This window comes from Geotrypetes seraphini, chromosome 2 (assembly GCF_902459505.1).
Source record: "Geotrypetes seraphini chromosome 2, aGeoSer1.1, whole genome shotgun sequence".
In the NCBI taxonomy this organism is placed as follows: domain Eukaryota; kingdom Metazoa; phylum Chordata; class Amphibia; order Gymnophiona; family Dermophiidae; genus Geotrypetes; species Geotrypetes seraphini.
In genome coordinates this window covers 349,686,330-349,708,299 of record NC_047085.1, presented here as the reverse complement: position 1 = coordinate 349,708,299, position 21,970 = coordinate 349,686,330, and the positions used below count along the sequence as shown (strand labels likewise).

Genomic DNA, 21,970 nt, shown 5'->3' with positions numbered 1-21,970 from the left:
ATGTCCCTTTCATGTTTAGGCTCCCACAGTTACACCAGGACCAGTAGCATAGTAAGGGGGGGCAGTCTGCCCTGGTTACCATCTTGCTCGAGGTGCTGGCACCCTTTCTCCTCTCTGCACCCCCTTTCCAATCCTTCCCCTGCTGCAAGTATGCCCCTTCCCTTCCCCCCATACCTTTTTAACTTCAGTGCGAGCAGCCACCTACTTCCTGCCCTCATTGGCTTCGGCGCTCTCTCATTTCCAGGAACCCTTCCCAGGAAGTGACATCAGAGAGAGCACTGAAGCTGATGCGGGCAGCAAGTCGGTGGCTGCTTGCCTCAAAGTTAAAAAGGTGCGGGGAAGAGGGGAGGGGGCATCGCTCACCCTTGTCACGCCACTTACCAGGACTATAGCTGGTGTACCAGCAGGTGTGTGAATGTTACGGCGTACTGACACTAGATTATGCTAGTATTTTGTAACAGAATTTGCATGCACAGATGCCCTTATAAAACAGACTGACATTACACAGTATCAGGATGCCTAAAAGGAAGCACCAATTATAGAATTCCTCCTAAGAGAATAGGCGTAGGGGAGAGGGAGAAGGTGTGAAAGTGAACAAGGGTGAATGAGGAAGAATGCGCGCTGTGAAGAGAGAGCCAGAAGGAGATAGACCGTAAGCACTTTCATCCGTCGATCCAGATTGGAAGGAGATCTTGAACAGACAGGCTAGCTCGTCACTATAAACACAAGTGAAACTTGACCTGATCTTTTATTTTACCACATTTATTTTATACTGTATTTAAAATGGTTTGCAAGTAACATCAGCATCTAACTTTAGGTATTACTTAAAGCGAAGTGGTTATAGCTAGCAATTATTTTTAAAAGCTCAAGTCAGGAGATATTTTTGTTTGGGTCATGGGAATTAAGTGTTTTTCTTCCTTGGGATCCCTAGGGAAAAAGTTTGAACACTACTGGGCTAGACATGAAACTCTGGATGGTGTTTCAGCAGGCGGGTTATGAGGTGTGGTCTTTATTTGAAGCTGGGGCTGTAATTTTCAGAACACTGAAGAATGAAACATTCTGAGCAGTTGGCTTCTAACGTCTACATCTTGAATCCTTAAGCATCTAAGCAGAAAGACATTTTTGGCAGGCTGTGATTTGCTGTCATTTTTTTTTTCTCCTTTTAGCCACAACTTACATCAACTACTGAATCTCAAATGAAAATGTTTCCAAATGTCTATGTTCTTCGGAAAATTAAGGCAAGAAGGCAGCAATGATACATCCTCCTAAGGTGAACCACAGTCTTCCACTGTTTTATTGTTACAGATATGATAATTATATTTCTGATAAAATGGGGCAAGTAAGCATTTACAATTCAAAACATGGCAAATTGCACAATTTAATAAGAAGAAAAAAGTATGTAAATATGTTTTTTAAAAAACCTCTTAGAAGGGGATCATACAGAAACCACCCGCAAGGTCTCAGCATATGCATGGCTGGAAGCAGCTTTGGAAGAAATAGAACAGAGAGGAGCAAGAAGACATTAGAATGGGGACCTGGAGAAAGAAAAAAGAGGAGACACTGATGAAAAGAAAGGGAAAGGAATTTGTAAAAGGAGGGAGTAAGGCAGGGGTTAGATATTGTTGGTGGAGCTAAGAGAGAGAAGAGCAGATAGGGGGAGGTGGAAAGGGAGAGGAAACATGGACGCTCCATTGCAAGATTGTGGCAGAAGGAATAAAACCTGTGGAAATTCACCATCGGATATTGACTCAGTATGGACATAGCATCATGAATCAACAAAAGGTTTATGAGTGGGTAAAAAGGTTTAAAGTGTAAAGAGCAGGTATAACCGACAAAGGTCATTCTGGTCGCGCATCAACATCGCACACACAAGAGCACATTGACAGGGCAGATGTCTTGATTATAGAAGACTGATGGATAACGGTGTCTCAACTGGCTGCAAATTTGGATATCAGCTATGGATCTGCATTTACCATAATGCATGATGACTTAGAATACAGGAAAGTCTGCGCACGATGGGTTTCCAAACAGCTTACTGATCTGCAACAGCATAAGGAGATTGCGACCCAGTTCCTGCGAAAGTATGAAGAAGATCCAAGAATTCTGGAGAGAATTGTCACCGATGACGAGATATGGGTGCATCACTGTGACCTGGAGAGCAAAAGACAAAGCATGATGAAGTAAAGGAAGTGGTGCTCACCTGGTTTCAGGAGCAGCCAATAAATCTCTTCTCTGCAGGAATGCAGAAGCTAGTTGAACGATACAACAAATGTGTCGTCCTGCATGGGAACCGCGGTGAAATTGCTCACAGTTACTTCTATTAAAGCTGCTAAATGTATTTTGCCTTTACCTTTTGATTTACCCTCATATATAGTGGCCCTAAACCATACTGATCGAGAATTTGAATTTAGCTCATGCATTTTCATTGTCTTCATTTATTATACTAACACTGGCCACTTTTTGATCTAGTTTTTTTAAGAAATAGAAACCCAAGGCTTGATCGTCCTTTCTTTCAACAATTTCCTCTCATCAGCATTCTCAGGAGCTCTAGGAGCTCTCGATATGTATTTCTGGAATGTCTCATAGGCTTGCTGAAGTTCCACTGTATATCATGGGGATTGTTTGTTCATGTCAGTAAAGGCACAGCAGTGTGGCTGTTCTTTTATGACATTCAGAGATGTTCATAAAATGAAATACAGAGCACAGGAGGCAAAATATCTTCAGATATTCAATTTAGTCCTAATGAGGGACCTCAGTTTTCAACATAATTTATATACAGTAGGTAAAAAGTATTTTACCTGTGTTAATTAGCACTCTGAAAACTGCCCTGCATAAAATTCTCAAATATTCTATATGTATATTTTCAGCTACATTGTGACCCCTTTACGACCCCTGACCTGATTCACTAACCTTCTGGCCGATCCTGTCCGCACCCATCCGATCTGCGCATGCAAATGAGGGAAATGGCATGCAAATCTAGCAAGGCTGCGATTCACCAAAATTTTTCAGGCACACCGACTGGGCTGGTCGATCCGAAACCAAGCAACTGGTGAGGACCAGTCGCTCACTCCTTTCCTGCTCTCTCCCGCGCTGAAATACCAGCCCTGTAACCCTGAAACTACCTGCTTGCAGCTGACCATGGATACTTTTTTTTGTATAGTGTGGAGGAGCCAGATCACCGCAGTGCATTTTTTTAAGCAAGAGTTGCAGCAGAAACAACAGTCCTTGGAGGAGTTAATAAAGACATGCTTAAAAAACTCTACTCTGCCACCCTGGCTGCCTCCTGTATTCAAGCACAAATAAAAAAAGTCACTACATCACAATTACAATTATGTTACTGTGTTACTCATATGGCATTCAATAGAACTCTGCTCAGAGACATGAAGGCAATTTGTTCTGCCTCACCACCCAATCATTACAGTGTTCAAAATATATATGTATATAACCTTGCTTTAACTGTTATATTGCTAGCTATTACAGCTATGCTGAGCTTTTCATCCAAGTAACAAAATTTTGAAAAATAGTTTGAAAAACTTAACTTTAGAATGTGGCTGGTTCCAACGTGCCACGTTTTGACCCTGCGTCAGGGAACCGGCAGCAAGAATAGTTACAATGGAGGTGAAAGCTCATGGAAAAAAATCGCGATTTCGCTGAATTGTGCTGTATTTTTAAGTGCTGTATCTCTAAAAGTATACCTGTATTCCTGTATTCAAGCAGCAAGCCTACTGAGTCTGTGAGGAAAAATGCTGTCCCAACTCTCCTGCTCTCTGCCACCCTTCCCCGCAGTGCAGCCCCGCTTTAAAACCACGGGATCGCACTGCAGGGAAGGGCAGCAGAGAGCAGGAGAGTCAGGGCGGGTTTCATGTTCAGTTCCGTAGTCTTGCAGTTCCCTCCTATGCTTCTTTAGAGGCTGCAGTGAGTCCGCCTTTGCCTTGCTTAACTGCCATTACTTCCCCAACCCTTCCCCCTTTGTTTTGACCTAGCTGGTACAGGAAAGCGGTGCAGGAGTCAGCAGGCATTGAACGGGAATTGGAAAGCCTTGAGCATGCGCAGATGCTCAAGGTCCTGCACAGATCGCAAACCGGGAAAGCTGTTTCTGGCATCTGCGGCTTGGAGCACTGTCACCGACCAGTAAGGCTGGCTGTCTACAACGGGTATTGTTGAAGCGAGAAAGCAAAACAAAAAAACAACACTGTGAGATATCCCACAATATTGTTTTTTGTTTTTGTTTTGGGATTTGTGGGACCTTTTTGTTTAAAATCTATTTTGGGGAGCTGTACTCTCCAGCTGGTAGCATTTTGGTAGTGATTCGGGAGCGGAGAGGGAGAGTTAGGGGTTTATTACTGTAAAATATGATTGATCACTTGTATTATTGATCTGTTCTTTGGAGGTCCATCCTCTGGCAGGTTGGCCTGTGTATTTTGCTTTCTGACCTTTGTAGTTTGCTTTCATGCCGTGGTTGTCATCAATAAAATCTATTGCTGCTGTGGAATTTTGTTGGAATGGGCCACGAAATGGCAAATGAGGTTCAACATGGATAAATGCATGGTGATGCATGTCGGTACCAAAAAACATATGCACAAATACAGGATATCCGGTACTATACTCAGAGAGAGCCCCCAGGAAAGAGACTTGGAAGTACTTGTAGACAAGTCAATGAAACTGTCCACGCAATGTGCGGTGGCGGCGAAAAGGGCAAACAGAATGCTAGGAATGGGGATCACAAACAGATCTGAAAAGGTTATCATGCTGTTGTACTGCCCCCACCTAGAATACTGCATCCAACACTGGTCGCCGTACATGAAAAAGGACATAGTACTACTCGAAAGGGTCCAGAGAAGAGTGACAAAAATGGTTAAGGGACTGGAGGAGTTGCCGTACAATGAGAGGCTAGAGAAATTAGACCTCTTCTCCCTTGAAATGAGGAGACTGAGAGGGAACATGATCGAAACATTCAAGATATTAAAGGGACTTGACTTAGTAGAGAAAGAGAGATTGTTTACCCTCTCCAAGGTGAAGAGAACGAGAGGACACTCTCTAAAATTAAAAGGGAATAGATTCTGTACAAACATAAGGAAGTTCTTCTTCACCCAGAGTGGTAGAAATCTGGAATGCTCTTCCAGAGGCTGTTATAGGGGAAAACACCCTTCAGGGATTCAAGAAAAGGTTGGATAAATTCCTGCTTGAACAGAACATACGCAGGTAAGGCTACATTCAAATAGGATACTGTTTTTTTACCTAAGGGCCACTGCGTGAGTGGACTGCTAGGGACGATGGACCACTCGTCTGACCAAGCAGCGGCAATTCTTATGTTCTTATGTTCTTTTGGGTTAAAATCTTTTGTTGGACCTTTTGGATTAAAATCTATTGCTGCTATGGAATTTGTTGGGTATTGGTATAGGTCACCTGGAAGTCATTTACAGTACCATTTCATGGATTGCAGAAGAAAGAGGCAAGGTTTATCTGAGACTACCATAACAGAATATTTGCTCTATCTTCTCTCAATCTACCAGGACCTGTGGCACAGAATTACCACGCTGAATGTCAAGAAGCCCATTTTATACCTATAAGCTTCTTAGCATGTAGTGTGCATTACAGCAATTCCCATATCAACAATATGTACAACTGGGGGACATTAAGGAACCAACTTTGTCCTTTAAATTTTGTTTCTTTACATTGTTTTAGGAATGGCTAGTCTTGGTGAAAAGCAAAAACGGATGTTGTAAGATGCCGCATTTAACCTGAAAGCTGTATCGAGAGCAGAAGAGAGCAATAATTCAATTGCAAGCAGAGAATTTGGTATTAGTGAAAAGCAAGTCAGACATTGGAGAAAGCAGAAGGCCAAATTAGAAAAAATGCCAAAATCCAAAAAGACTTGTCGAGGTTTAACTATATCCTTCTCGGTTCTTGAAGATGACTTGAACAGCTGGGTTCTAGAGTGCCGGAAAAATGGATACTGCATTACACACACAGGAATTTGCTTACATGCCCTTCAAATGGCAAAACAGGACAAATATAAAGCTAAAGGTACAGACAAATTTGTTGTGTCTGAAGGTTGGTGTAGCCGCTTTATGAAAAGGTATGGTCTTTGTTTGCGACAAAGAACAAAAATTGCTCAGAAACTGCCACAGGATATTGAAGAAAAAGTATCTTCATTTCATAAATCTAATATAATAAAACGGTAAGCCGCGCATGCGCACTTCCTATGCGTGCGTCCGTTTTCTGTGAGCTGTAGCTAGGAAGTGCGCATGCGCGGCTTACGGTCTGGCCTTCCCTGCTCTCCACCTGCGGAGCGGCGGCTGCCGGCCGCTAGCACCCCCTGCCCTCTCTGTCGCCTGGCTCCCTTGCTGGGGTTTTTCGCGGTGGCGGCTCCTCTTACGTCCGGCCCTGTGTACTCTGCTGTTGCCGAAATTTGGCCCACCGTTCCTTCCCTTCCTCCATCAGGTACAGTTCAGCTCCACCTATGTTAAAAGGAGCTGCTTTGAAATTGGAGTCCTGCCGCCACCGTAACACATTCCCTCTGCCACGGTCCCATATGTCAGAGAAGGGGCGGGACCAAGGCAGAGGGGAAAGTGCTACGGCAGTGGCAGGCCTCCGATTTTGACGCGGCTCCTTTTAACATTGGTGGATTCACTGCACCTGATGGAGGGAAGGAAAGGTGGTTGTGCGCTGTTGAGCCCCTCTTTGCCCTCAGACCCTCTCCTAACTGCTCCCTCCTGTCTCAGACCACTGGGGGGGAGGTGCCTGTCTTCAGCTGCTGGGATGGAGGGAGGGAAGAAGAAAGAAGGGGCCCTGGCAAGCCAGTTATCATTTTTAAAAGGAAGACATTGCCCCAAAATGTTAAATTTCCACCACGAATAACTGTGCGTGCACATGTGAAAGGCTGGATGGATGAAAAAGGAACCAAAATATGGCTTGACGAAATTTGGAATAGACGACCAGGTATTGCTTTGGAAAAAAAGAAAAACCCATCATTGCTTGTTGAAGACATTAAAAAAAAGGCAAAATCAGACTACTCTAGCAGTTATACCAGGAGGTCTTACAACTGTTTTACAACCACTAGATGTTTGTTTGAATAAACCCTTCAAGGATCGTATGCGAAAGATGTGGCATGAATGAAAACCCTTCAAGGATCGTGTGCGAAAGATGTGGCATGAATGGATGTCCTCTGGTCAAACACGCTTGATAAAAGCTGGACATCTGATAAAACCAGACATTGAACTGATTGCAAAGTGGGTCAAAGATGCTTGGGAAGACATTCCGGAAGATATAATTCAATATGCTTTCAAAAAATGTAGTATAAGCAATGCCATGTATAGCACTGAAGATGATGTGTTATATGAGAGCAACAATAGCAGTGATGATGATGGCAATGATGACAATAATGACAGTGTCTATGCTGATACCATCACAGAAGATGACTTCCACTGTCTATGTGGGAATTCTGATGATGAGGAATCCTGTTTTGAAGGATTTTAAACCCTTAAAATCAATTGCATATTTTGAACCTGCTATCTGAGCAAACTAATATTCATATACCGGTGTTTGCAAATCAAATGCACCTCTGAGTAACCGCTGAGTCCCAGATATTGAATGGCAGGAGCTGCATGCCCCAGCATCGAATAACCAGGGTTAGTTCAGCCTGTGACTGGAGCAGCTTATCACCGCAGGCTAAACATCAGGCAGAATGATTAGAGAAAATTACTGTAGTCTTTTCAGATTCACAGAGAAACACATGGAAAATATTTCTTTACAGAAATTGTTTTCACTGTACAATTTAATGGAGAACATGTCTTAATGAAAAATGTCTTAATGAAAATTTATTCTGTTTTCACATCTGCAGAAACCCTTAAAATCATTTGCATATTTTGAACCTGCTATCTGAGCAAAATAATATTCATATATTTGCAAATCAAATGCACCTATAGTTTTGTTGTCTCTTGACCTAAGCATGCTCACAAGAATGCTTCTTTATCCTGTGGCTAGAAGCACCTTGAGCTGGAGAAGCCTTTGCACAGTTATAGCTGCTCGAATGAGGGTAATATTGGCCATTTTACTCAGGTAAAACACTAACTCTATACAGTATAACCTTGGTTTGCGAGCATAATTCGTTCCAGAAGCATGCTTGTAATCCAAAGCACTCACATATCAAAGCAAATTTCCCCATAGGAAATAATGGAAACTCAAGACGATTCATTCCACAGCCCAAAATCTTTAATACAAAATATATACGTACCGTATTTGCCGGCGTATAAGACGACTGGGCGTATAAGACGACCCCCCAACTTTTACAGTTAAAATATAGAGTTTGTTATATACTCGCCGTATAAGACTACCCCTTCTTCCGCACACCTTCTGCACAACAAATAAAACTTAAAAGAACATCAGAATTTATTTCAACAATTTTAATTAATTCACTAAAGCTGAATAGAACAATAAACCCATGGGAGCTGCCATGCTATTTGTTTTCTAAACTGTTAACCAAACTGAAACTGTCAATGATAGAAGGAAGATAACACATAGAGGGAGAGAGCAAGTGCCGGGCAAGTCCCTAGCAAGTTTGCTGGCATGACAGTTTCCCTTTAAAAGCCTTCAAAAGCCTCCTGTTCGCCCCCGCAACTTCCTTAAGGGCTAGACTCCACACACGGCCGCATGTGCGAGAGACGTAGTAAAGAGAAAAGGGGTGGGGCCAGAGCGCCGCTGCTTCCCGCTGCGCAGGATGAAGGAGCTGGCACCCTTGTCACACTGATGTCCCGCCATGGCCCTGCTGATGTCCCGGCAGGTTTACTAGTACCGTAAGCACCGTAAGGAGGTAAGGAAGGAGATGTTAGGGCATGTAAAGTAGAGAGTTGCGCGGGGACAGAAATCCCACCCGTCCCCACCCGTCCCTGCCAAAGTCCCACCTGTCCCCACAAGGAAACCCACCCATCCCCGTGAGGAATCCCTCCATCCCCACCCGTCCCCGCGAGGAATCCCCTCCGTCCCCGCCCGTCCCTATAAACTTCAGAAATACCCTTGCCTGGTAAAAGGTTTTTAATCTAATGTTTTATTCAAAATAAAGTCTGCCTGCATCGTGTACAAAGTCTGCAGTTTTTTGTTTTGTTTGCTATAAATTTTTATCAACACAACTAATATACTACTTTATCCTGAAGCAAAAAAAAGAAAAAAAAGAAATAGAATTCTTTTCCTACCTTTGTTGCCTGGTTTCTGCTTTCCTCATGTTCTCATTCAATTCCTTCCATCCACTATCTCTCTTCCTTCTGCATCTTCCATTTGCTCTGTTACTGTGCCTCTCCCTTTCTTCCCCCTTCCAAATTGGTCTGGCACCCATCTTCTTCTCTCTGCTCCCCCCATAGTCTGGCATCTGTCTTCTTCCCTGCCAGCGTCTTCTCCCTACTCTCTCTTCCTCATTTCCTTTGTGTCCTTCTCCCCCCCCCCACCCTTCCCATGGCCTTTCAGCGTCCTTCTCCACCCCTTTGTATTCCCCCATGTGCTTTCAGCCTCCTTCTCCCTCCTCTGTCTTCAAGTGCTTTCAGAGTCCTTCCCCCCCCCTCCTGTCTTCACCATGGCCTTTCAGCGTCCTTCTCCCCCCCTCCTTCTCTACCGCCCCGGGTGCAGCACAGCCAGCCAGGTCCCCTTACTTTTGTGGCACTTCCCCGACCGACCGACAACAGCCCCGGTCCGACAAACCTCCCTGCCCTTAACCGCGAATCTAAATTACCTTCTTACAGCTGCTGTAGGAAGTCTTGGGCAGAGAGTTTGGGCACCCTCCTGGTCAGGGGGCCGCGGCCCGCTATACTTATAGCGGCAGAGAGATCCCTTGCCGCGATAAGTGTAGCGGGCAGTGTCTAATCTAACCCGTTTCTCTAACCCGCGTCTGTAACATGGACGCCGGTTACAGAATCGGGGTTTAGTTTAGGCCGATTCTGAATAGGACGCCTCTCCCGGGCGTCCTATTCAGAATCAGGGCCTAGGTGTCTTGCGGGCCTCGCCTTCAATATAGGCGGCCTGCCTAGGGAGCATTTTTTTAAAAAAACGTGCATCCCGATTGGCTGATTAGACAGCTGTAGGACGCCTACAGCTGCCTAAAATCGGGACGCACTTTTAGAGAATCAGGCCCTTATTGTTTAAAATGCTGTAATGTTTTGTGGTTTTGTGCTAATAAAAATATTTAATGTTACAAAATATTGTGCTAAAACATATGGCAATGATATCTAGTCTTTGTAAACTTTCTCACCAGGATCACCCAAATTTCTACTCTCAACTTATATTCGAGTCAACCTTTTTTCCTCCTTTTTGGAGGGAAAAATTGGGGTCTCGTCTTATAAGAACATAAGAATTGCCACTGCTTGGTCAGACCAGTGGTCCATCGTGCCCAGAAGTCGGCTTCCGCAGTGGCCCCTTGGTCAAAGACTAGTGCCCTAACTGAAACCAGCCCTACCTGCGTACGTTCCAGTTCAGCAGGAACCCGTCTAACTTTGTCTTGAATTCTTGGAGGGTGTTTCCCCCTATGACAGCCTCCGGAAGAGCATTCCAGTTTTCCACCACTCTGGGTGAAAAAGAACTTCCTTACGTTTGTATGGAATCTATCCCCTTTTAACTTTAGAGAGTGCCCTCTCGTTCTCCCTGCCTTGGAAAGGGTGAACAACCTGTCTTTATCTACTAAGTCTATTTCCTTCATTATCTTGAATGTTTCAATCATGTCCCCTCTCAGTCTCCTCTTTTCAAGGGAGAAGAGGCCCAGTTTCTCTAATCTCTCGCTGACCGACAACTCCTCCAGCCCCTTAACCATTTTAATCGTTCTTCTCTGGACCCTTTCGAGTAGTACCGTGTCCTTCTTCAAGTACGGTGACCAGTGTTGGACGCAGTATTCCAGGTGGGGTTGCACTATGGCCCGGTACAGCGGCATGATAACCTTCTCCAATCTGTTCGTGATCCCCTTAATTGTTCCAAGCATTCTGTACGCCCTTTTCGCCGCCACCGTACATTGCGCAGACAGCTTCATCGATTTGTCAACCAGTACTCCCGAGTCTCTTTCCTGGGGGGTCTCTCTGAGTACTGCACCAGACATCCTGTATTCGTGTACAAGATTTTTGTTACCAACATGCATCACCTTACTCTTGTCCACGTTAAACTTCATTTGCCATGTTGCGGCCCATTTCTCAAGTGTGTTAATGTCCTGTTGCAGGTCTTCACAATCCTCCTACGTCTTCACTACTCTGAATAACTTCGTATCTGAAAATTTAATCACCTCACAGCTACATTTGCTGCAGAATTTTATAGTGTCTAGTCACTAGAAAAAATCTTGGTTAACCAATAGTTACAGGCATTTTTCTACTGCATTCATGTATTTTATTTTATTTTTTCAATCCCAGCTATTTTCAATCCCAACAACTCCTGCTAGCTATTGTCTTACATTTTAATATTTTAGTTTCTACTTTCTTAACTTTTGAATGGCTTGAGTAATGGCACAAAAGTGTACATATCTGCCTCTTGGGACTTCATCTGCTTGGATTCTCTTCCCCAACATTTATAAACCGCAATGCCCAACATTAAACAGCCTGTAGCAGAAGGGAAAAATGCAAAATAGTTATATAAAAAGCCCAACAAATTAGTTGGCTAGAGATGATAGCTATATAAGGCCACTTCATGTTTAAAATGCAAGCTGTCGAGGGCTGGCTTCTGTGGCTTTGTGGCAGTGTACAGTACTAGGGGATGGGGAGGGCAGACTGCAGTTCAGCTCCTGGAGTAGGCTCCTGTTCCTCAAACTAATAATGGCTGGAAATGCTGTGGAAGCAATGTTCACGGCTTCTGGGAGGGAGAGAGGCTCTAGGTCCACTGTTGCTGTGATAACCAGATTATATGAGAAGGGATGAGGGGACTAAGGGTGAGGAAAGAGGACCTTAGTAACTAGATAAGGCCTAAAGATGCCGCAGTGCCTTTATGGCACATTTGCAGTGAGCTTGAAGCCCAAGAGGGCAAGGAGTTTGGCAGGCAAAAATACTAAGGGCCTGATTCTACATATGTTGCCTAATAAACCGGCACTGACTATTGCGGCACTAATTGAAAATTAGGCGCCCATTGTACAATCATGCTTAGCGCCACCTAAGTGTGTTTAGGTGGTACTAAGCATTCTAACATTTATGCCAGGCTTTTCTTGGCCTATATGCTTGCACCTAAATTAGGCGCCCAATGGTTCCTAACTCAAAAACAGGCGCCTAACTCAAAAAACATGCCCACAATCTGCCCCCTAACCACGTCCATTTTTGACAATGTGCTTTGCACTAGGCACCTAATTGTTGTAGAATTACACCTGCCAAATTAGGCGCCTAACTTTCAGTCAACTCCAATTAATGCCAACTAAGAAGTGTTGAGTGCAGATTATCGGCACTGATTTAGCCTATTACTCAATGCCTATATCAGCTAGGTGCGCCAATGTATGCACTTAACTTTAGAATTTGGAAGTAAGGGTCTAATATTAAAAGGATTTATGCTTCTAACTTTGGGTTCCTTTTACCAATCTGCATTAGGCGCTAATATGGGTCTAATGCAGCACAAAATGGAGTACCACGGGATGCAACACAGGTCTATGAGATTGCTCTCTGTGCTCAGGCTTTAGCACTGATTCTGATCCCATATTTTGCTTAATGACCGACCCCTGATGCAGGCATTGTACGCCGAAAAACCGCTCATGTTGGCTCAATAAAGACAGGTCCCTTTTCATTGAGGCCCTTTGTGCTTTTGTCGATGTGTTATAACATTAAAATCTGCATGTAATAACCATCTGTTACAAAATTCTTACAGGGGCAGTAGGCATTTCAGCGCTAACTAGTGCATCTATTTTACTGTGTGCTAACTGGTTAGCGAATGAATACTGCATGAGCCCTTACTGCTTATAAAACAAGTGGTTATAAGCAGTGGTGTAGCAAGGGTAGGAAGTGCTCCGGGCAGAGACACCTCCCCCCCACCGTGCCCTCCTCTCTGTGCCCCCCCCTCCCTGTTCCTTCCCTGCCCCCTCCCCCCCCCCCCACACACACACACACAATATGTGATGTTATCACATCACATCCAAGCATGCTCAGAGGTCTTCCAGGTTCCAAACCAAACTGCCAGGTTTTGGAAATCCAACCAGGCACCCGACCAGGCCATATCCAGGTTTTCCCGGACATCTGGTAACCCTAATCTATCTGCCTCTGAGACAGCCATATTGGCAAAACATGGCCATGTCTGCCGCATTTGCTTAAACCTGGGTCTGCTCCTCTTCTGTTTTCCTGATGGACAGAGAGATATCCGAGGGCAAAGTGGCAAGAAGGACAGGAGGTAGCAAAAAGGAAAAGGAGGAAGAAACGTGAGGGTGGTGCAGCTGGAGCTCCTTCCTTAATTTCTGACCTGGCTCCAATGACTTTTTATCTTTATTCATTTTTAAAATCAACACCGAGTGCAACATATTATCAAACAATGTACAAAATAAACAGCACTTAATTCCATCAAATGATAATATAAATACATATCCCTTCCCACCCACCCTCCCTTTCATACAGTATAAAGATAAGCAAGAGTAATACAAATGATCAAAACAAAGAAAATTACAATCAAATAATAAATTAAAGGTATATCCCCTCCCCCTCTCTCCCACCCACCCCCTCCTGGATGTGTATAATCAAAGGGCTCACGCCTATAATCAATCTTTACAAAATTTTGTCAATGGGTTCCAAACATCCTTAAATTTCTTATAATGTCCCAATTGTATTGCTCTCATACGTTCAAATTTATAAGTTTGGCATAAGGATTTCCACCAAAAACTATAGTTTAACCTGTCCCAATTTTTCCAGTTTTTCAAAATAAGTTGTCCCATCATGATGAAAAGCAATCTATTGTTATGTGAAGTTATTGGACTCTTGGCCATCAATAACGTACCAAATAGCACAGCATCATACGTCAATGCCAATGGAACTTCCAGTATGCTATTTATTTGACCCCCAAATGGATTGCCAAAACTTAATTATCAAGGGACAAAAGAAGAGGGGCTCCAATGACTTTTAATTGTCTGGGTGCTTGCATTAGCATTCTAAAACTGTCATTTATAACCACCATCTTTTTTTATTATTATTATTTATTTGTTTTGTGGAGGGAAAAAAATCTGAGATATTTAGGATTGTAGATGGAATTCAGCAGCAGAAACAGATTAATTCCAAAACATGAACTTGCCATGCTTGCAAATACGTGGTTTGCTTGGGGCTTTTTTTTTTTTAGTTGTAAGGGGTGACTAAAGTGGAGCAACTAGTTTGATGACCCAACACACCGTGGCACAGCTAAGATTCTCACTCTCAACTTCTCCTAGGACCCAGTCAGCTAGAGAAAGATTTGCATCCCTTGGAAAGCATGATTTGTCAGTGATCAAAGAAGAATGATGTCTATCAACTGGCTGAGTGAGAATTAAGATACGATCTGTGAGGGATCCGATCCGATCCGTTTTGGGGTGGCTGATTCACCAATCACCCTTATGCCCCCAACTGACTGAATCGGATTGCTGAACAGCGATCCTTGAGCATGCGCAGACCATCTATAGATAGTCTGTGCATGCTTAAAGAGCAGCGACCTTTTTTTTTACTTTTTGGTTTTACTTTTCTTCGTGAGCCCATGGTTTTAACCCGTGGATTACAACCACAGGCTCATAGTGCAGGCAATGGCAGGAGAGTCGGGGCGGAGAGAGGAGGAGATTCGAGGCAGGAGAGTAGAGTCGGGCAGTAGAGCGGAGCAGGGCGGCCAGAGGAGAGTTGAGGCAGGAGAGCAGACAGGAGAATCCAGGCCGAGAGAGCAAGAAGCAGTTGGAAAGCAGTTAGCAAACTGGTCCCCAGCAGTCGCTTCTTTTGTTGATCGGTCAGCCCAGTCGGTTTCCAAGATTTATTTTGTGAATCGCTGCCTGCCTACATTTTAATTCCGATCCCCCTCATTTGCATGTGCAGATCGGATTGGAGGATGATCGGGACAGAGGTTAGTGAATCAGGCCGGAGGAAAATCGGGTCGCAAACTGATTGGTTTGCTTAGTTTGGTTAGCCCTTTGTGTATAGACCTTGATGAAGACTACATTGTTTAACTTGCTTTTATACCAAACTTTTCAAGCCACCCTCCTAGTTATAGATGCAGTGAGCCAGCTCAGAAAGCTTCACCTCCCCCCCCCCCCCCCCCACCACCATTTCAAATGTGATGTATGGTCAGGTACTAGCAGAATCCTTCCTCTCCTCAATGGAAGGAGGGTGGAGTTCTGCGACACTAACTTTTAACGCAGCCCATCAGGCCCTCTACCCTGTCATCATCAATTTATCTCCGTTTTCTTTTCCAAGAAAAGGTGTCGTTTCATTGCGTTTAGGTTCTCTCCTCTCATGGGTTACTTAATGTCCCTTAATAAGCTCAGTAAATGCTGCCACTCACGACTGTTTACCTTACTCGGCTTAAAGTAGATTTAAGGGAGCCTGCTCCGTGACTCAGCGCTGGTGCCCTGTTATTCATCGATGTTTCTATTCCCTTTATTTATGTTGAGAGTATCTGTGAACTTCTTTTATACTAATAGGCACTGTGCATAAGAAAAAAAAAAAAAAAAAGGAATCTTAGAGACCCTGACATGTTTAAATGTTTTCCCTATTAGAGGTGGATGGGAGAGTACCCTTAATTTATGCCCAGAACATTTTATTTATTTATTTTTATGGTTTGCATCTATCCCTCCCTGAATGAATTATAGTCATATATAAGAATATCCCCCACCCGCCAGCTCCAATGAGCAGCCCAGACACCAGACCTCTCTCTGTTGGCAGGCAACCCATCCCAGAGATGACTTCATGCAAGTGGTAGTGCGATCCTGTTTGGTTCAAAAAAAAAAAAAATCCTATACAAATAAGGTTGTCATTATCGTTATCTTTAGAGCAAATGTAATAGATAAATTGTTTCCAGGCCAGTACCACATCCATGGAATGAGGTTAAAAAAAAACCCCACAAATCTGTGGGGAATTAGTCCAGCGTGGAGCAAAAGGGTCCACAGAGTTGGAGGGATGGCAGCTGCCACCTGTTTTCTCACCCCCCCCCATCTCCTCCCCAGTTCTTCCCTGTCTCCAGTGTGCTGGGTGGTAGGGTTGCTTTTTCCAGCGGGGTCACAACCTTTCTTCTTGCTCATGACATATTTTTAGACCAAAACATTTAAGAAGCTTAAAAAAATAGTAAAGGTGGGGGAGGGGATGGAGGGTCAGGCAAGAAGGAGAGAGTGTAGAAAACTTTCCAGCACGACTCATTTCCAACAGCAACATCAAAACTGCGTCTTGTATTCGGATTCCTGGCAGCGTCTTTGCCCCCTTCTGATGCCCGCCCGCTAGTCACACCTCCCTGCGCCTCTCCTTCCTTTCTGCACTTAACCTGATCGGATCCATTTCGTGTTTACTTGACAGAGCAATGTGACTTTTCACACCAGACCTCCATTCGCACCGCCTCGCGCCTCTGGGCCGGATAAAGCCGCTGTCCCGCCACCGGTGCCTGGCTTTTTTTTTTCTCCTCTTTGCAGCGGTGACTAGAGGGCGCTTACACTCGCCTCCCTTTCGGGGGGGGGGGGGAGTCTTCGGTTGCCGATCCTGGCCTTAGGGACCCTTCCTCGCCCTTTTCACCCCGGATCTGCACGCGTGGTGCCATGGCTCTCACCTTCTTCTTGTGCGTGGGATCTACCCTGTCTCTTATGGTCCACTCTGTTCGGGCGGATGGTGAGTACCGACCCCTCCCCCCTCTTCCCATTTTGTATCTAATAAAAATTAAAAGAGCGCTGCTTTCAGGGGGATTTGTAGCAGCGGGATCACCTTCTCCTGCCCCACACGCGAATGAATGGGGCATGCAGCTTCCGGTGGCCAATAAAACGATACCATTACAAAACTTCACCTCCCCCCCTCCTTTGAAGACTTGTTCGTTTGCTCCAGTGTCTCTGAGCAGTTTGAGAGGTGGCGAGACAGACCTAGGTATAGTTGAGGGGAGGGGTGATGAGGTTCGGCTCCTGTCAGTTCCACCTTGTGCCTGCGGTGCAACTACACCCCCCCCCCCGGGGGCTCCTTTCTTCCCTCTCTTGAGGAGCGGGGAAACTTTTTTTTAAACCGGGATGCTCACTCTTCCGTCCTTTTTGGCACCATGCGTCTTTTCTTGTGATCTCCTGTAATGATTTTTCACAGCAAAGCTCCAACCCTCCCTTCTCCTCCTCCTCCCCCCCCCACCCCCACAATTAAAGCAATCCAAGGAGTCGCTAATTGCCCTGGCCCCAGATGTGAGGCAGGGCAGTTCGGCGTCCCCTTACAATTCAGCCCTGACTGTGTGGCGAGCTGGCTGCAGTCTCTGCCTGTGCATTAGTGACTTAGGGACTGGGCAGATCCCAGTGGGGCAGCTTTTTCACACCATTACAAAACCTCATACACACTCTCTCCCCCCCCCCCCCTTCTTTTCTCCAGTCTCTCTGGAGAGGATGCAAGGTAGTAGAGGAGAGGTATGGGGGGTAGGGGAGGGGAGGGGAGGAGGGAGAGGGGAGAGGAGGAGGTTCTGCTCCTGTTAGTCCTGCAGATGGAGGTAAAGCTATTTCTGCAACCTCATTTATCCGAGTATTTCACTATTTCACAGAAGAATAGGGTGATGAATAGCAGAGGAGCCGGCAAGATAATTCGTATTCTTTCCTCTCTGTGTTCAGGACAATTTAATAAAGTCAATATAAGTTTACATTTTCATTATATAATGGAAAACACTACTACTATTAATTATTTCTATAGTGCTACCACACCTACGCAGCACTGTACGGAGTCACAAAGAAGTCAGTCCCTGCTTGAAAGAGCTTACAGTCTAAACAGACAAGACAGACAATCTCCCACTCACATCTTAGCAGTGCAGACTGATTCAGGTTTTTAGAAAATCTGCATTTTTATTAGTCATTATGCACTCCTTCAAAATCAATTTTATATGTGGCACTTAATACTTTAGTAATGCAAGGGTGGTTTGAAAGGTTTGGTTAGAAAAAAAGCAAATTGAACAGCATAGTCTCCATTGAGAGTTATACGCTTAGGGTTCCTTTTACAAAGCTACGCTAGCGTTTATAGTGCACACACAGGATTAGCGGGCGCTATAGCACGTGCTAGCTGAAAAATTAGCGCCTGCTTAAAAGGAGGCGGTAGTGGCTAGCGCGTGCGGCATTTTACTGCATGCTAAAACCGCTAGCGTGCCTTTGTAAAAGGAGCCCTTAGTCCATCAAGTTTCCAGCTTTTTTGTAAGCTATTTTTCCTGCTATACCGAAAAACTGGAAATTCGCTGGACTAATTGTATAGCCCTGTTTGGAGATAACCTTGTTTAACTTGCTTCTGTACCAAACGTTTCAAACCACCCATGCATAAATGTGTTGTGTCTCTAACATATAAGTTCATAACCAGGATTGTGGGAGGTGTCTTACTCTGTAAGGCAGTGGTCTCAAATTCTTACCCTTTTGGATTTGTAGGTACTTGGAGGGCCTTAGAAAAAAATAGTTAAAGTCTTATTGAAGAAATGACAATTTTGCATGAGGTAAAACTCTTTATAGTTTATAAATCTTTCCTTTTGGCTAAGTCATAATAATACTGTAATTTATAGCTAAAGAGACATACGAATGATCAAGAAACTGTTTTATTTTACTTTTGTGATTATGATAAACATACTGAGGGCCTCAAAATAGTACCTGACGGGCTGCGAGTTTGAGACCACTGCTATAAGGCCATTTACCCAGAATGTGTTTGGCCAGGGGCAATGTGAGGTGAGTAAACTTGCACATAGTAAGACTCCCTAGCAGTACCTATTAGATTATTAGAAAGTATCTGCATATTTTTACATTTATACAGTTGGTGGCTTATAAAAAAGTAATGTTTTTATCCTGCCTTCCAAATGACTAAAGGTAGGTTTATAGGATTGCTCGCTGCCTGTGTGTGCATGTTCCTACTGTGATTTGATGCATACCAAGTTTAAAGTATATGCCAGGGCAGCTCGGGGTATCCTGACAGGGGTATATATTTTTTTTAAATCTGAGTATATGCAAATGCCTGGAAATTAGGCTCCATTAGTCTTGCATGCAACTTCTTCTTATATCTTTTAATAAATGCCAGAGAGCAAGAGTCTTTTAATAAATGCCAGTGGAACAGGCCAGCTGCCGTTTTGCGGCATGTGCTGACTCTGTACAAAATAGAGAGACAGGGGCATATTAGACAGTTGTGCGGTATGGTAGACTGGTACTGCGTAATAAATTCAGGAAATTCCCCAGAACCCATAAATCAGCCCCATTTCTCACTGTCATGGCATCACAAGTGGCCTTCCGAAGTATTGTTCCACATTTACTCCTATGCCAGCTGCTTCTTCTTTATAGGGTGTATTTTAAGACACTGGTTTTAGTTTTAAGACTTTAAGGGGGGGAAGTCAAGATCTTCAGTCAAGCTTTGAATTTAAATTTTCACAACTTTGGAATGACCTTCCATCTTTTTTAAGAAGTTCAGGCTTGCTTCAATTTTTTCGTAAGTCTTTAAAAACCGTTTTATTTGCCAAACTTGACTTTCTCGTAATTTGCTTTTATTTTTTAATGTTCTTATTTGTTTACGTTAACTACTGTAAACCGAGTCGAGCTTTCACAGAATGATGACTCGGTATATAAAACCAAGCATTAGATTAGATTAGAAGGTATCTACAGGATCTTTCATGCTCTGGTCTGCTGTCGATATTTTCAAGACCAAAACCTTTTTATTAGGGATACTGCCAGTGAGAGAGACCCATTTGGGCTGCACGAGATCCCAGGCATTTTCTCATGCTGCCGTAGCTGCTCTTTGGAATTTGATGCCTATATATGGGACATGTTTACTAAGCAGCGAGGCCAACGGATCCCACTCAGAGAGAGGAAAACACAATACAAGGGGAAAACACAACCCAGTATCCAGATGAGCACAAAAAAAAGTTTATTATAACAAAGCCTGGTTGTGCTAGCAAAGAACAATCATCTTCGTAGTTGAAAAGAGTAATCCAGTGTGATTAGTGGTTAAACAAATATTACAGAGGACCCAACACAAACCGTGTTTCGGCTAAATCTGCCTTCCTCAGGATGGATCCATCTGGATTCTCAAAGAAGGCAGATTTGGCAGAAACATGACTGCTTTCAACTCAATTGGATGATCGTTCTTACTTAGTCAATAGATTTTCTTTAGCATCATACAGACATAGTAGAAGAACTCATCCTTTGTTTAATTTTCCATTTGTCCAGGGTTGCAGGAGTAAGAATTTTCTAAATCATACATTGACATCTCAGGCAGATCTTCATGACAACGAATTCCGAATATTGATGCTTACTACCCATTCCTATGGCCATTTTAGAAAACAATTTTTTCTAAATATTTGACTGTTTAAGGAATCATCTTGTTTCATGTAACATGTTTACTTTTATAACTTTTTGTAAACCGCGTTGAACTTCTGGTTACGCGGTCAATAAGCACAATGTTATGTTACGTTACCACAACCAGGCATTGTTATAACAGACGTTTTTTGTGCTCATCCGGATACTGGGTTGTGTTTTCCCCACTGTGCTGTGTTGTTACTAAGCAGTGCAAGCCCGCACTAATGTCTAGTGAATGTTAAAAAAGGCTGTGCGGTAAACGTCAGGCTCCTAACCTCGGATCCTGTAAAGGTCCCCTAAATTTGGATGTGAGCCTGAGTTGCACACGCAACTATATTAGTTCATGAGCAACACTCGGTCATTGGCTGCTAACGATCAATTATCGGTGTTAAGTGGCAGTAATTTGGAGTTGCGCGTGCAACTGTCTGAATATGATTCTATAAAGAGAATGCCTAAATCTTGTGTGCCACCCAAAAGGGTTAGGGTTAGGGTGTGGCCACAAAAGGATCATGGGCGTTTCACAAAGGTATGTATACAGTGTCACTGAATTTGTGTGCCAGGATTTACACCAGGTTTCAGTTGGCATAAGTCCTCACACCCAACGCTGGGCATGGGAGTCTGCACTAAGTGGTATTCTATAAGGAGCTCTCAGCCTGGAGCGCTCTTTATAGAATAGCAGTAAGCGTGCGTTTTTGCAGGCGCCTATGTTCTTGGTAGTATTAACTGAATCTGGGTCTAACAGCTTAGTACAGGATGGGGCAGGGACTGGGTAGGGGAAGAGATTGGGTAGGGACAGTGCATTGCGGTAGGTGGCATGTGCTGTCAAATTATACATCACGTATATTGGTATTGAAAATACTTGCACTATAGGATAACTATGGTAAATTGCAACCTATAAACTGTATATTATGTAAACTGGTATTAGACTCCTTGTATGTATCAAGTTATTGGTGGGCCAGTTTATGTTTAGGCTATAAATTTGAAAAGATGAATGCGGATATGTTGGGGCATAGCAAAGTATTTAAATTGGCATGGGGCCCATTGACATCCTTTGTTAATTCAACATAATTGTCTTTAATTTTCTATTTATTTTTATGCATATCCAGGACGGGATGGGTGGGTGGGTGAGTGGGGGGGAATATCTTTCTGGTTTATTTCTTGATTAAGGGGAGGGGATATTTCTTGGTTTATTTCTTGATTGAGGGGAGGGATATTTTTCTTCTCTATTGTTATTGATGGAATTCTAGTGCTTATGTTGATTATTAATGTTTGTAAAATTCATGGCACTTTGTATTTGCTTGGAAAATTAATAAAGTTTAAAAAAAAAAAAAAAAAGGATAATAACGGTATTGTAATCTACACTGTAGTTATAGCTAATCATAACCTGTTAACTGTTTATTATGTGTGTTTAACCTATAACTCATTCTGAGCTCTTTGGGGACAACGGGATAAAAAACTAACATTACATTGTACTTGTTAACTGCGTAGCCGTAAGTTCAACGCGGTTTGCAAAAAATGATTAACAGTAAACATGATCCAGGGAATAGAATAAGTTAGTTAGTCACG

At 43.6% G+C, this 21,970-nt stretch overlaps 1 protein-coding gene across 2 annotated transcripts in view; it reads left to right on the top strand.

Moving 5' to 3' along the window:
- The first annotated feature begins 16,326 nt into the window (after nucleotides 1-16,326).
- SUSD5 (sushi domain containing 5) overlaps nucleotides 16,327-21,970 on the top strand; it is a 100,340-nt gene continuing 94,696 nt past the window's right edge. Inside the window, exon 1 of one of the 2 annotated variants that reach the window (XM_033930375.1) lies at nucleotides 16,327-16,742. In XM_033930375.1, the coding sequence (XP_033786266.1) occupies nucleotides 16,673-16,742 (70 nt within the window). In that variant the 5' untranslated portion in view covers nucleotides 16,327-16,672. Of the gene's footprint in view, nucleotides 16,743-16,835; nucleotides 16,992-21,970 lie in introns of those variants that run through there. The other variant, XM_033930374.1, reaches the window with a different exon arrangement.